The sequence below is a fragment of the Tympanuchus pallidicinctus genome, unplaced genomic scaffold, assembly GCF_026119805.1.
Source record: "Tympanuchus pallidicinctus isolate F22 unplaced genomic scaffold, pur_lepc_1.0 scaffold12, whole genome shotgun sequence".
Taxonomy (NCBI): domain Eukaryota; kingdom Metazoa; phylum Chordata; class Aves; order Galliformes; family Phasianidae; genus Tympanuchus; species Tympanuchus pallidicinctus.
Genome location: NW_026294637.1, coordinates 11,662,321 through 11,677,538, shown reverse-complemented (window position 1 = coordinate 11,677,538; position 15,218 = coordinate 11,662,321). Strand labels below are relative to the sequence as shown.

The 15,218-nt window shown below is 46.6% G+C and overlaps 1 protein-coding gene across 4 annotated transcripts in view; it reads left to right on the top strand.

Moving 5' to 3' along the window:
• The window catches only part of ATOSA (atos homolog A), a 43,383-nt gene that overhangs the window by 9,005 nt on the left and 19,160 nt on the right, over window positions 1–15,218 (top strand). The window contains exon 1 of one of the 4 annotated variants that reach the window (XM_052671682.1): window positions 634–712. The exons of 2 other annotated variants lie outside the window; for them this stretch is intronic. In XM_052671682.1, the coding sequence (XP_052527642.1) occupies window positions 688–712 (25 nt within the window). In that variant the 5' untranslated portion in view covers window positions 634–687. Of the gene's footprint in view, window positions 1–633; window positions 713–1,046; window positions 2,460–15,218 lie in introns of those variants that run through there. One more of the 4 variants, XM_052671681.1, reaches the window with a different exon arrangement.

Sequence of the window (15,218 nt, the reverse complement as noted above, 5' to 3'; positions counted from 1 at the left end):
TTCTTGCCGAGATCTTTTCCATCTTAGTGACTGTTGCCCTGTTTGTGGCAGTGGCAGGGTTAACACACAGGCCCTTTATCTGGCTTATTGCTGGCTGTTTCGCACAGTATTAGAACGGCAAGGGTATTATTGGTGTGCTAAGCGCAGGCCCTTGCTGATGGTGTCATGTGCAGCTCAGGATGAAGTCCTGCATGTATCTTTGTTTATTGCAGCGTGTTTGTGTTTGGCCATGCAGTCGCTGTCCTGTTACCGTATGCATCTCGTGTGCCTCTCAAGCAGTGTGTGGAAAAGTGTAAGATCAAACCAGTACATGACCGGCACGCTTTTGGGGAATGGGGCTTATGCGACGACTTCTACACGGAGCTGGCTCTGGGCAGCGGGCCCACGTAAAGGACTGGGAGCCGGCATCGCGGCTCGGCCTGCCCCTGGTCCCGCCGCCTCGCACTGCCCCGAGGAGCAGCCCCGGAGGCGACCTCGCAGCCGGGCGCGCTCCCGGCGCCGCGTCCGCGCTTTGTGCCTTCAGCCTCCTTTCCCCCCCCCGCAGCCGAGAGGCGGAGGAGCCGCCCGCTGCCAGGGGGCCGGCGCGGCCGGAGCCAATCCGCGCCCGCCGCTGTTGCTATGCGCGCCCCTACTCTGCCCGCCGGCCGCGCGCCCCGCTGCGCGCCCCCGCGGCGGCTGGCGGCCGGTATGGACAGAGCGCCGCGCGGCCCAGGTGTGTACGGAGCGCCGGGGCTCGGCAGCGGGCGGGCTGCGGGGCCGGGGCCGTGCGAGCAGGGCGGGCGGGCGCCGTGCCGGGGGTGGCTCCGCGCGCGCCCGCTCCGGCTGCGGGACCGCCCGCGAAAAGTTAACCCCGCGCGGCTTTGTGCGGGAGCCTGCCGAGGGCTTCGGTCGGAAGGGATCGCCGTCGGTGCCGCGGCAGCAGTGCTACGCCGCCCGCAGCGCGAGGGGTGCGTTTGGAGCGGCGAAGCCGGGAGGCTGGTGCCGGGCCTGCCGGCGGGTTGCCGACTACGGCTGCCGCTTCCTTGCTGAGGGGACCGAGCCACCCCTGCCCGGAGCCCCGCGGCCCGGCTGGGTTCCTGCCCTGCTCTGCCCTGCCACGGAGGTCATGTCCTTTTTTCTCTCCTCCAGCAGGAGGAAACTTGCAGTGTTTTCTTTTCTGCTGGAAACAATGCACGAAAGCATTATCGGTCCTCTGCCACTGCTTGGTTGTCTGGGGGCGAACGAAGCTGATGCGGATGTGTCAGCGTTGGGGGCAACTACGAACGTGTATTTTCAGTTAGCAGCTTAGTATCTGCTCGAATCTGGGCTGTGGAGGAAGGTAATTAAATAGCATACTGAATCCAAGGCTAAATCGAGAGTCAGCCATCCCTTTTTATTTCGAATGCCTCTCGGAATGCTGGTGCTGCTGGGGCTCGGTGGGTGCCTGCATTCCCACCCAGGAGCAAGGGCTGTCCGGCAGCCCCTGAGCTCAGGTGTTCCTCTCCTGGCATAGGACAGGGGGCTCAGGTGGCGTGTGTGGGAATGTGGTTTTGGCTCACCCAGACATCACCCCTAAGTACTAGTGAGGAGTTTTGGAAGAGGACAAGGGGGAATTTCACTACTGTTGCATTATTTTGCATTTCAAATGCGTTGATTTAATGTGTGCTGTTTTGCACCCTTGTAGAAAATGGTCATGTTTTTGGGGGAGACATACTTACAACGTTCTGTTAAGCCTTTATGTTTTGGTGCTTTGTGGCATTTTAATTTTTTGGGTACCGGAAGACCATTGAAGCTCCATAGCATGACTTAGTTGTGTTGGTAGCTGAGCTGAGCTGTGTAACCAGTTCTAAAACCACCAAAACCTTCTCTTTTATGCACTCAGGATTCGGTTGCAGACTCTGGTGTCCATTTTAAACTAAGCAATCTCCCGCACAGCTGTAACGTTCCTGGTTATCCCCCTAAATAAAGCTTAAAAACAATTTATGGGCTTGGCCGCTCTCCCAGACATTTTTCAAATGAGAAGTGTATATTGTCTCTTTGTAACTTTTTTACTTTTGCAGGTTACTGTTTAACCACTTAAGGGCAGGCCTTGTAGGTGAAGGTTAATAGCGTTGGAAAAGTTACCTGAAGAGCTTCGTGCTACTTCATCGTCAGTTTGGTCTCTGTCCTTTCCAAGTTCCTTGTCTTTCTGATGAAGAAGCAGTGCTTGCCTTTGGCCTGCTGGCCTTGCTTCTTTCCCTCCGTCCTGTGCTCTGAGTAACCTGGACTGCAAGTACTAAAGACACTCCTGAGGCTGAAGGCAGCCCTGCTAGCTAGGGGGAGGATTTGGGGTGGTCAGGCGTGTTCTGACAGAGCTCCTTGGGATACATTACCCACCGCTGAGATGGCAGCGAGCAGACTGTAACATCAAAGAGATCTGTGAGATGGAGTAGAAAAGCGTAAAGAGAAGATGAATGCAGAAAGGAACGGCAGTTCTACAGGTCAGATTTTACATGTTGTGAAAATGGTTTCCTGTGGGTTTCTTGTTTTGTCTTTCTGTATTTCAGACAAAATAATTGGATTCACGATCTACATTCTTCACCTGAGCACATTTTCTAACAAGCCTTCTTTTTTTTTTTAATTGTGTGTGGATTTTGGTTGCTGTTTTTGTTAAGTACCCCTACAGCTAGTTCTGTTCTAGCGGGAGTGCTGCTCAAGCTTTAGGTTAGTAAGAGCAACTTCTCTCTGACTCGATGGTTCTAATAAAGTTCTGAGGGTACCAGCTCCTGCTCAACCCACATTCTACATGCCTCATGTTTTGTGTGTTGTCCATTCAAATAAAATTCTTGAATTCTTGAATGTTTCTATCTTTTTCCTCGTAAACATTCTTTTAAAGCCTTGTTATTAGCAGTGCATTTGCACTGTTTGGTTTGTTTCTCACTTTCTTGTTTTTCAGGTATTCTGGGGAAGAAAAAAAAAACAAAAAACAGCTCAGCAGCATTAGTAAGTGCCTCACATGTAGACAGAACTGTGCCTAACAATTCTTCCTCAGTGTGCCTGTATTTATCTTGGGCTTAGATGTGCCATCCGTGTTTGGATAGCTTCCTGGACTTGAACCAAATCTGTGGAGCTGGCGGGGTTGGATAGTCAGAGAGCTGCTCTGGGTGTAATTCATGGAGCCCTCCCTTGTGAAGCTGAGTATCTCTGATGGATACATTTCCTGAACATGGCAAAAGAAAAAACCTTTTTGTGCACACTGGACTGTTTGACTGCATCTTCCTCTTTGGAACCTGAAGTAAGGAAAGGTCTGTTTTCTTGTTTTGAAACAGTATCACGTGAGTTTCTGAGCCTTTGCATTATACTGAATCTGTCCTACACATGTGCAGTGTTATCTGCAGAATCCCTCATCTCAGTGGAGTCAGAAAAGGCATCTTAACCATGGCTCTCTGCTGCAGTTCTTGCTATGGTGAAACTGCATATAGCAGGCTGGTGGTGTGCATGTCATCCAAGTGAAAGACTAGATGGAAAATATTGTGTTGTTATTCAGATGTGTGATTTGGTCTTGTGATGCTCTGCAATGCTCGTTCCATATTCCCACATAAACACCTTTCTTTTTTTTTTTTCCATCACTGTAATTTTAGGGGTCTGACCTTTACTGGCTGTACCTGTAAGCAGAATGTTTCAGCGTATATATAATGCAGCACTTCCTTGTTAAGTGACAAACAAGGGCTTCTTGCCAATGGCCTGTTAGATGTTCCTAATCCTAACTGATTTTATTTTTTTCTGTTGAGTAGTTTTGGTAGCAGTAGATGAAAAACAGTCATGTTGTTCCTTTTTGGCAGTGTGTGGCTTCCCACTTGCTTGTGAGAGCAGGATGAGCAAAGAGCAGCCAGCCTGACCAGCTGTCCCAGCACTCAGTCAGTGCTTTGCTTTAGGTAATGGATCTGAATGAAGATACTGAGGTCAAGGTAAAAGATTTCAAGTACCAAATGATGAGCTTGCAAGTATGACAACCAAGTTTTTGTTTTCTTAGTATGTAGAAATAGTAGATGAATGTATCCTCTTTGGGGATACAAGGCAATATTTCCTTGCTAGTAACACATCGTTGAGTCTACACTGTTCATATTCTGGAGGAAAGTTAAAAACCTGGTTTCTTCTGAGAAGATGAGACACTGAAGATCAGGAGATGGTGTGGAAGTCAAGAGTATAAGTGGGGTGTGCTTAAATGGGAGGGATACAGCATGTCTTGCAGTTCACCCATGTACCATCTTTCCAAATTGAAGTTTTTTGAGAAGAAAGCTGCTACTTCCAGTGTCTGCATAAGCATATGCCTTTTCCTTGGTGAGAAAGGAGAATATTGACCAGCAGGCTAAGTCTGGCAGTGGTGCTCGTTCTACCTGGAAGAAAGCTGAGCTCTTAGTTGAATTTTCACATTCATTAGGAGTTCACAAAAAGGCTGAAGGTGGGGCGATGGGTTCTGCAAACTTAAATGGCAGGCAGCAGTGATAACAAGCAAGACTGTTGTTAAATAGTTAATAACAGATGGCTGAACTTCTGATGCAAATGATCAGGCAGAGCAAGAGAAGTTCTCTGCATCCTGACCCAGTGACTCCTTGCTGTTCCCATGGCAACTAATACATTTTTCCAGTTTCAGCAAAGTTTTTGGAACTGAAGAGGACTTGTTGATTTTACGGCTTTAAAATAAATTTAAAAGGCAGAGCGGAGCAGCTGGAGGAGAAAACATAAACTAGGAGAACGTGGATGTGAATTCCTAGAGATCTTGGTGTATTTTTGTTCCCGTAAGAACTTTTTGAAAAACATCTGAAGTACTGTGCATGTTAAGAAGCCTGTCAGTTAAAGCATACATTTAAATGTGAAAGTTAATAATCTGAACAGATCCACCTGAATCCTTTTCATGTAACCTAACATGAAAATGACCTGTTGCTACAGGGAGAGTGCTGAAAGGGATGAAGTGTGGAGGAAGAGGTTTTTGGTGTGGTACAGAGAAGCAAAGTAGGGCTGAAGCTCATGGGATGGATGTGGCTTTTTGTCTGTGGCCATAGAGGAGCTGGAATCTCTGCTGGCCACTGCACAAGGTAGGGCCTTCTCTGCTCCTTCTGTGGGGCAAAACTGTGGAAGACTAGAAGAGCGTTCTGGAGAAACATTGCTACAGCTTTCCTCTGTTCATGCTCTTCTTGCAAATGTACCTGTGCCTGACTGCTGGGAGCAGCATGTTGGAAGGACCCCAAGCGTTAACCTTCCTATGTGTGATAGCAAAGCTGCTGTGCAGTTGCTCTATGTGCTGTGGTTAAATTTGAAATAGAAAGTTGATGATCTCTCATCAGGTCAGGACCCCTGAAAAGGCATCTGTGAAGGCTAATCTACATGGCACTGAGACCACTGCAGAAAAGTGCTTCTGAAGCAGGTTTTAGCCTGTTCCCCTGGGAAGGCCATGGCCAGGGTCTGGGAATACTCCTGAATGTGAGTCATTTCTCACAAAGCATAAACAATCCATTGTAAGCCTGCTTTATCAGTGTTCTTGAGAACAATTTCTTCAGCTGCTGCTGTTCCTGAGATACATTTATGACTGCAGGTCTTACATTGTGCCAGAGGCTTCTTTAGAGAGTGAAGAAAGTCCTTTACATACAAGCATACTGAACCTGGTTGCTTACCTTGGTGGATCAAATCATTCTTCAGCCACACTGTTACTTCTAGAGAGAAAGGAAGCAAACTTTGGAATTCTGATCTGGTGATTAGCACTTGTTGTCTGTGATACAAATTAAGAGTCCCATTCGGGTACCAGGGCTGTGTTTTGCTGTGCATTGTACAAATGTGGAAAAAAAGACTGTCCTCATCTTGGGCCTTATGCAAGTATCCAGCAAGGAAATCAATGCTTCCAAGAGAGGTTTGTAAGGAAACAAAGGATGATACTGATGAGGCAGATAAACTGATCTCAGCATTGTTTTGCAGTTTGTACTTCCCACCTGTGGGTAAACGTGGGAGGGAGGGAAGCACAGGTACTTGATGGACTTGAAGCTAATGTCAGGCTAATTGGCACCAGAAGTTTAGAGCTTCAGTGAGTGGGAGACAACAGGAATGTTGGCAAGTCCATGGAAAATCTTGATTTTTTTTTTCTGTCTTTTAAGTGACTTGCTCATTACGTAGAAAGATGTCATCAGAAAAACACAACAAGGTGTATTGAGAATCAAAAAAGACAACAGGAAAATAGGGTTTCCTGTGAGGCACCAGCCAGGCGTACCTTCCTCTTCAGGTTGGCTGCTGGTGAGGCATAATCTTTTCTGTCCTCTGCACACTTGTTTCCAGTGGTGGGTCCCATGGGGAGGGTGGGCCCTGCTGGTGCTGCCTGGAGCAGGAGCTGTGCTGGCACTGGGGCTGCTCCCACAGGCTGTGCCCAGCCAGAGCCTGGGCTTCCAGCTTTGTCCTCTCATACTGCACAGAGCTCCTGTCTGAGGAGCTCCAGGGTTCGTGCACTGCTGTCAAATCCATGCACTGGAGATGCAGGCTGGTGTGGCAAGATCCAGGGAGAGCCCTTTCTGCACATCAGGCAAAGGGTGATGGTTGGTTGTGAAATCCACCCGTGTGAAGCACTTCATTCTTTCTCTTTTTTAAAAAGCATCCTCTCCAAACAACAAAGCTGTGTGTTGTGGTTGCTTGAAAATAATGAAACATATTTTCTTTATAGATTTGTATCAGAAAATCTCCATGTGATCTCCTGGTGAAAGAAAAGTGTCTGTTGCATACTTGGGGTTGGTGTTGCTTATGGGACTTCTTTGGTCTGACGCTCAGCTGGAGCATCTGCAGGCATTTGTGTCTGATGAAGCGATGGGTGGGCAGAGCCTTCATGTTGCTTATGTGCAGCTGACAGTGACTCTGCAGCATTTCTGAACTGAAGACAACTTGGGGCAATTTCCCCTAAAAGTAAAGAAAGTAATTTTGACATCTTCTGTTTGAAGTTTAATTGAATACTTAATGTTAGTGTATTTTCTGCTGGTTTCAAACTCAACACTTTTTCCCCATTGTGTACTGTTGATTAAATATAATTTGTAAGTCATCGAGGAGAATCTAGGTTTGCTTTTATTTCTTCATCACTCTTTGCTTCTGTGAATTGTTTTGCACAAAATACAGAAGAGCTGGTGGAGGATCTTGGGCCTCAACTGGATAAAAACATTTCTTCTCCGTACACTGCTTGCTTTGCTATTTTTAGCACGCTGTTTTCCTTTCCTTGTGATTCATTGCTCTGTGCCTTGGCTTGCAGGTCACCTGGCTTTGGATGTGCAGAGCAGGGCCGGATCTCCGCTGGCACAACAGTGCTGCGACCCGAGGTGCTGGGTGCTGCTGTGCTGGGGCGGCTCTGGAAGGGGTGGGGAAGGCTGAGCCCTGTGCCTGAGATTCTCTGGAAAGTATGTTCTAAGAATAGGCGGTGCGGGGCGTTACAAACCCACGTGCGACGGGGAGCAGGGCTGGGCTATGGGTGATGTGAGGTCAGAGCCCACGGCCGGCCGGCCCCTGCCTTGCCTCTGCCCTCGTGGAGGGACGGCTGTTTTGGACGGATGTGCTATGAGTGCAGCGCTGCTATTCTTGCTCTAGCGGTGTTAATTTTAGCTTTCAGATGAGCGTCTGGGACTGTCAGAAGGCTGTTCTGCCCTGTGGGATCTGGGTGGTGCTCCTGGGAACCAGCCCTCAGGCCACAGTGTGCTGCCTGAACAGGGGGCAGAGGGTCAGCAGGCGTGCGTGTTTGTAAGGCAGACAGTTGGTGAGATAGCAGCGCTCATGTGGGTTCTCTTCCTAAAAGGATACTTTCCAAGGAATGTATGTATGGAAAGCCTGACTGTGCTGGGAGCATCTCTTGTGCTGGTGGTAACACCAGAGCTGTAGCAGCGACCCGTTTGGGTGAGGATCAGAACTCGTGCCCCTGAAGAGCTGACATACTAATCATGCACATGGGAGGACTCAGCTTGTAATAGCATTTTAATAGAGCTGACTGCTTTAGCCAGAAAATTGGACCAGGTCATCAGTGTTGTTTTTTTTTTTTTCTCCCCAAAATAACTCATTTCTCTCATCCTCCCCATCCCACATCCTTTTCTGGCTCATTGGTTTGCTTTTTGATGCGTGCCTCAGTAAAGCTGAGAAGTTGCTGTATTTATTAAAAACACATACTGATAGGTAACTTTGAGAGAAGTTCACCATGCAAGAGGTCCCTCAGTACTCTTGGGAAACTGTTCCCATATCTTTGCTTTGTGGACCGAGTGTTGGGTGCTGGTTTCCCATAACGTGTGGCTCTCTGTTCAGAGAGATTCCCCTGGCTTTTGCAGCTGTGGCATCCCTGTTGATTCCACCCAAAGTGAGTCAGCATTGGGTGTTTGGATTTCACGTTGCATTTTCCAAATTTGCTCTGGTTTATTTCCGAGAGTCCTGGCTATGATCTGAAGCACATGTCACGTGTTGTAACGGTTCTTTTCCTTGCAGTAACCTTAGGGAACAAAAACACCAGCTTGTGTCTGTGGTGCTTTTGTCTGTGGTGCAATACCAGGTGTTTATGAAATAAAGTGGGACCTGTGCTCGCACACTGTGCAGCTGGCATTCACTGAGGACTTCTGCGTGCTCCCACTCCAGGTCTGTTCAGTTCCTTAATGACTCTTCAGAATCACTTGCTCGGTCTTTGAGAACTGAAGGCTCTTTACATTCCTCCTCAAAAAAGAAATGCTATTTTATCCGTGTTAGCGGTGAAACAAGCGCAAGAACACTTGAAATTACGTTGTCAAAGTTTCTAAGTACTGTAATTATCTAAGGTGATGAGATAAAGTCTGAAATACCTCAAAGACACTAACATGTAGTGTTTGTGGGAAACCTTGACTTAAAACAAAAGAGGCTTTTTTTGGCACGTCTGTATTGCTGTGCATGCTGTTCCCAACTACACTGGCATATATTGTAAAGATGTAAAGGGACAGAACAATGAACTGCAGAGGAACTCAGGCAGCATGGGATACAAACGTGTGGTTTAAGTAGAGGGCTGCTCTGGCAGCTCTTATAAGCACTAAAATACCTACTGTAGGGTTTTAAGCAACACTCCAAAGTTGTGTTTTTTTTTACGGCGCATCTGAGACTGATTTATTATCACAAATTGTTGCTTTACATCTTCAGACCAATTCTGTATAAAATATTGCAGAAGTCTGCAAATAGTTGGATCATTGTCAAGCTCGATTGTTAAACAAATTAAAGAGGAAACTTATGTCTGCGGTGCTGAACTGTATTGTGTTTAAGGTCTCACATAAAATTTCTGGCATCCGTTTTTATTTATATATTATAAAAATTCAGTCACAGCCAGAACTTAATGCAGAGCTGCTGCCGACCTGTTTAATGGAGGGATGCGGTGGCGTCCAACTGGAGTCAGACCTCCCAGTACTGAACTGCTGCAACTGCTGTATGGTGTTACGCCTGCACGAAGAGGTGAGTGCAGCCAAACACGTGTAATTTTTCATTGTGAATTGTTAGGCTTCCATTGAAAAGAAAGCAGCAGTTGTGGGGCTGCAGCAGTGTGGTATTCACAGCTAGCCGCAGGTCAAGCAAGTTGATGGAAGCCTTCAGTCTGTGCGTGTGGCTGCAGCCAAGTCGGTTCTCAAATGAGCAAGTTAGAGCAATGAAGCTCCTCTCTGCCTTCCTTTGTTCTTCTAAGAGGGCTCCTTCAGAATCAGTTATTGAAGGAGGCCTGAAAAGATGGTTGAATGGAGATTTAGAGGTCTCATACAGGAAAATCTGTACTCGAATATAAGGATGCTCGCTTGTTTTCTGGAGTAAACCTAAAGAATAAGGAATAAGCTTTTGCATCTTCCATAAGCTTAAGGAGGCTCTGTTTTCTGTCCTGGGGTGATGTGCTGCCTCATTCCCAGCTTTGCTGGTTCCCAGCCCACCTGGGGGCTGCAGGTGCACGCTGCTGGTGGAGCTGGATGCTCACCTGGGGCTCGGCTGTGCACCCTGCTCCTGTGAACCAGCTAGGTTCACAGAACAATTTTAGCGACTTATTTTCACTATAATCTAGCAAAATTTGTTCATTCTGATACAATAATGTAGACTGGTGTGCATATTTGTTTCATTATGTTGTAAGGTTTTGTGCAGATTTTTTCGTGCGTATCACATTTAACCAAGTGGCAATCCAGGAAATCCTAATGTAAAGGAAAACACAAATTGATGTGTTTTTAATTAAGTGCATTACTGAGGCAAAAGTCCTTTTTGCTTTCAGTGCCTGCCTGGTTATAGCGTGTTAGTACAAGCAGCATCTTTTGTAACTCCTTCTGTCGAGTGCTAGCTGTGGGATCAGCAAAAAGTGTTTGTTGCTCCAACCTGCTTATATGTGAAATGCTAAACGTCTTTTCAAATGTCAGCATTGAGGCTCTTACAGCTTCACAGTAACATTCCACCACTTGTTTACCTGGGTTAGGATACAGTGCAGCAGCTGTATTGTGGAATAGAGAGCTTTTCTTGCAGCTCAGTGAATGGAGGGTTGGAACTGAGTTTGAAACTCGCTGCCTGTTTTCAGGTATAGTCTTCCATTACATAAATACAGACCATGAAATCATAACGACTGCTCTGCTTCTCCATTTGTCATTTCCTTGTGGAGGAATTTGGCTCACATCGTTTGTTCTTAAGTGTTCTCCTTCTTTTCCCAGTTTAGTGAAAATAAAATCAGTTTCCCTGACCAAAATACTGACGTTGGATCTGGAGTTTGGTTTGGTGGAATGCCAACAAGTCAAAAGTAGCAGGCTAACCTGATGTTGCTAGGTAAAAATAGAAGGCTACAGTTGGGAAGAGCAGTGACTCAGTGAGCAGTGTGGTGATGGCAGAGTAGGATGTCAGCCAAGGCACAGGAAGCGGGATGGGAACACCCAGAGCAGTTCACAGTCTGTGTTTTGCACTCAAAGGGAGTGGTTTCTGAGACTGCTGCCGAGCGTTTCAGCTTGAAATGAATTAAACTGCTTTTGTTCTGTACTCGCTGAACGGTTTGACCCTGAACAGATTTTAGCAAAAACAGTTCATGTGAACTGTACTTTTTTTGTCCAGCCTGATTCTAAGCCTGGTGTCTTTTCAGCGACTTCACGTGCTGCACAGCTGGCTCTGGTGAGTTCCAAGGCAGAGGTGTGCCCAGCAGAGCTGCAGCAGGTGGGCAGTGCAGTGATGGGCTCGGCGTCTGGTGGTGCTCATCCATTTGCATGGCTCTATAGTAGCTTCGTTGGCTGCCATGGAGTCATGTCTCATTTTTTAAAATTACCTGTTAGAAGGTGATGTTTTGTTATTCCTTCTTTTTTTTTCTTTCTTGAGTGTAAACGGTTGTAAGATCACCAAGGCATTTGTTTGCTGTTCTTCTATACAGAACTAAGTAGATCCAGCACTTGCATAGCTTCTAGTCTACTTCATTGAGCATCAGTCCCAATTTAGTGTTCTGTGCTGCCATTTCTTGCCTGCATCTGAGGTGCTGCAGTGAGCAGGTCATGGTTCAGCTCGATGCTCTGGGAAATGTAAAGAGGCAGTAGAAATGCCACGAGGTACTGCACTTCTGTTCCAGGAGTCAGCCTACCGCAGGAGTCAGTGCTGGGGGGGAGTCTATAGAGCATTCCTCAGATAAGGTGAGTCACCAGTTCATTGCATTTTCTAGAATTTAAGTAAACTTAGCTAATGGCTTGTTTCATGAAAGGCATAGGCTGGCTTATGGTTTTGACTCTTGATAGCTTAAATTATACTTAAACCCTTAATATTGCAAGGCCTGTGAGCTCTGTGACTTCAGACGTAATTACGGGCTTGAAGCGTGTAGACACAACATCCAGAAAATGATGGATTTTGGAGGTTCAAGTGCAGCTTTCTTTGAAGTAGAGCACAACGTGGGATTAGTTAACTGAAGCATCCATAGGTCTAATTCCAGAAGAGAAGCTATTAGTCAAATGTTTACATTGTGTTTCATTTCCTTTACAGTAGTCTTTTGAATCCCTGCCTTACTCTTAAAACGCAGAGCTACCTTTAACCCAATTCTTGGAGGAATGAGATAATAAAACCCATTTGTTGGCTGTTAGCAGGCCATAGAGCCCATGCTGAAATTTGAATGTGCCTTGCAGAGCCTCTGCTAGGAGGAGATGGGAACTCCTTGTTCCGACCCTTGCAGAGCGGCCACTGCTTCCTTAGTGTACCTGATATCTGTGGCCTGGAGCCTCAGACTGAGAAGTCTCCTTACAGGCTGCCTGTAATAATAATTACAAAATAAGAAATCCACACGCTGGAGCAATATTTTTAATCTTTCCAAAAATTGACACTGGAGTGGTACCAAATGCACTGGAAAATAAATGTAATGTGGAGTGATGTCAGTGGGGGGTTGGAGAGGTGCGGGGGAAGATGTGGGGCTGAGCAAGCAGTGGGGCCAGCATCCAGCTGTGCACCTGAACTGCACCAGTGGGGCAATTCCTGCTTGGGTCTGCAGTTTCCTTGCTTCCCAGACTATGAGTCTGATTATACAGGTGGCCTTCAGAATCTATTCTGGATGCCTACAGATTTTTCAGGGATGCTCTGGGCCATCTTAGAGCGTATTTAAAGCTCTTACTAGCTGTGCTTCATGGACTTCTAAGAGTAGCCTAGATCACAGTGTGGGGAGGTCCCTGCGGCTGTAGAAGGGCAGGGTTGGCAGCAGGCATGGTGGAGCGCCTGGGTGCACGATGCCAGTGTCTGCTTTATGTCTCAGCTAGGAGAGAGATTAACTGCTCCTTTAATGCACATTTCACAAAAGCATTTTCTGTAATTACTGCAGAAAATACAGCAATAGGAAAGGGAAGGGAGTTGGTCTGCGTGGCTGTGACCTGACTGGGGAAGGAGTCGCTGGGCAGAACTGGCTCAGCTGTGTTGGGAGAGTCTGTCCCAGCTCGGTGAGATTGGGGCTCGCTTGTACCACAGGCGTGAGTTCAAGAGATTGCAGTATGTGCGCCTGTCCTGGCTTTTCCTTTGTTTTTGAGTTCTTGTCCTTTGCTACAGTGCCCCTGTGACTTGTGCATGCGTGCAAAGGCAGGGGAGGGCAAGGATCTGAAGACTCTTCCTGGTATTTCTTGTTAAATGTGCTTTCCTGTTTGTCTGAAAGATGTATGAAAGTAGTTCTTGTTTGGTGTATGGAAGAGACAAAGGAAGACAAAACACTGCCTCCAGGTCTAAGTTCTCCGGCACTGTGTGCCTGGTTCTATGTATAGCATAATAGCTTCATTCAAAATTTATATATATGTATTTTCCCTCCTACAGCAGTCTGTTGCTGTCTCCTGTGACTAGCTGGTCAGTACACTTCAGTTTCAATTAGCAGTGAAGGGCAGTCGTGCCTTATTACTTTAATTCCCGTGTACTTGTGTCAACCAATTGAAGTTTTATCCTCTTTAAGGGCAAGAAAATACATGCACTGCTGGATCACTTATTTTATATTACGCATTTGCGTGTTCTGTTGCTAGAAATGAAGCAGAATAAAATGTACTATATTCATAGTGAAGTTATAGGCTGGAGGTGATTCTATGCACAGTGTGTCGTGTCTTAAACAGGGCTGAATTATAGACAAAAGCAAACTGCTGCAGCACACATAACCAGGAATTCTTTTTCGCTAAACACTGAGTTTGCTGTTTCTATAAATGCCTTTCCACCCTTGTCCTCAATTACATCAACTTGCATCATCTGTGTCTGTTGTGTAGGAACAATTACCATGCTTCTCAGCATTTACAGGGCTTTTTTCCTCTACTGAAACTATTAGAAGTTGCCAAATAATACAGAAATCACATGGAGCTAAAAAAGTTCAATATGCCACATGGCATTTGTAGGAAAGCACATTTCTCAATAACCATTGCTATTTGTGCTTCAAAGAATTAAAATTCAGGATCGGATGTCTTGTTTGTTACATTGCTGACGTTATTTTTAACTGTTGGCCCTGTCTTTATAAGCTGTTAAGAGAGCAGTAGCTTCTCCTAGCTCAGTGCTTGGTGTTGGCCATCCTTTAAGGACTGCCATTTGCAGTTTCCTAGTGTAAATTTTCAGGTATTCCATCCCACTCTGCTCATTTCTGTTCCATAAGCAGCTGGGATCTGTCTGTGTAAGCGCATCCGGATCTTGATGGAGTGCTTTCATTTCTTTTCATTAAAACCTCAGTGCTTTTACATGCTTAACTACACAGATTTCTCTGATGTTCTCTCAGGAAGCAGTGTTTCTTCCCCCCTTTTTTACCTGCTAGGCACAAGCTGTTCTGCTTTAGTTTGTGCTGGCTGCCACTGAGTGCTTCTGGGTGTTGGCAGTTCCTACAGCCAAGCAGGAGAGCTGCTCCCGTAGTGATCCAGCCTGCTGTGACCACTTTAACACCACTGTGACCTTTGGACATACGGAGTTGAGCACGATGCTTGTATGAGCACCAAGGCACCATTTCAGTGCTTTTCAGAGATTTTCCACATCCCATTCCCTATTCTCTGTGACTTACCTGTTGTTTGGGCGTATGCCTGGAAAAAAAAAGTTGCGGGTGCCTCATTTTGTCAGTGAGTCACATCATTGTAAGTGACTTGTTCTCTCTGTTATTTACTGTTCCTTTAATCTTTTGTGCCCCCTTCTTTAGTAATTTTCTGCCTTCCATCAGAGGAGTGGCCACTTTAACTTGTGCCAGGTGACTTGAGGCTTGTTGCACGTGGGGTCCTCTGGGAAACTCATCTCACCTCGGGCTTTTGGTGGAAGGCAGGTGGTGGCTGTGCCTGGTGCAGGCAGCACCCAGCCCTGAGTTGCCACTGAGCATGGGCTTCTGCTGCCTTCTCTCCTATTTGCCCATAGACAGAAATGCATCCCTTCAGAAAGAGGAAAGAAGTCTGTAAAGATGTGGACTCATAGAATCATGAAATGGCCTGGGTTGAAAAGGAGCATAACGATCATAGTTTCAATCCCTTGGCCATGGGCAGGGCTGCCAACCACCAGACCAAGCTGCCCAGAGCCACATCCAGCCTGGGACTCGTCTGTACAGAGTGTGGATGCCTGGCAATGGAGCCGGCTTCTCCCACATACCGTGTGTAGATCCCTTCACACGGTCTGCAGGCTGTGGAGCCATGGAGCACAGGCCTGGGCTCAGCAAATACATCCATGCAAAAGCTGGTGTTACACACTTTGTAGTTTCTATATGCAAGTAATCGGGCATTTCACTGGTGTTCTCACGTAATGTGTCCCTTCTGTAGATTGTTCAGGTCTGCCTTACCATGTTTGCTAAG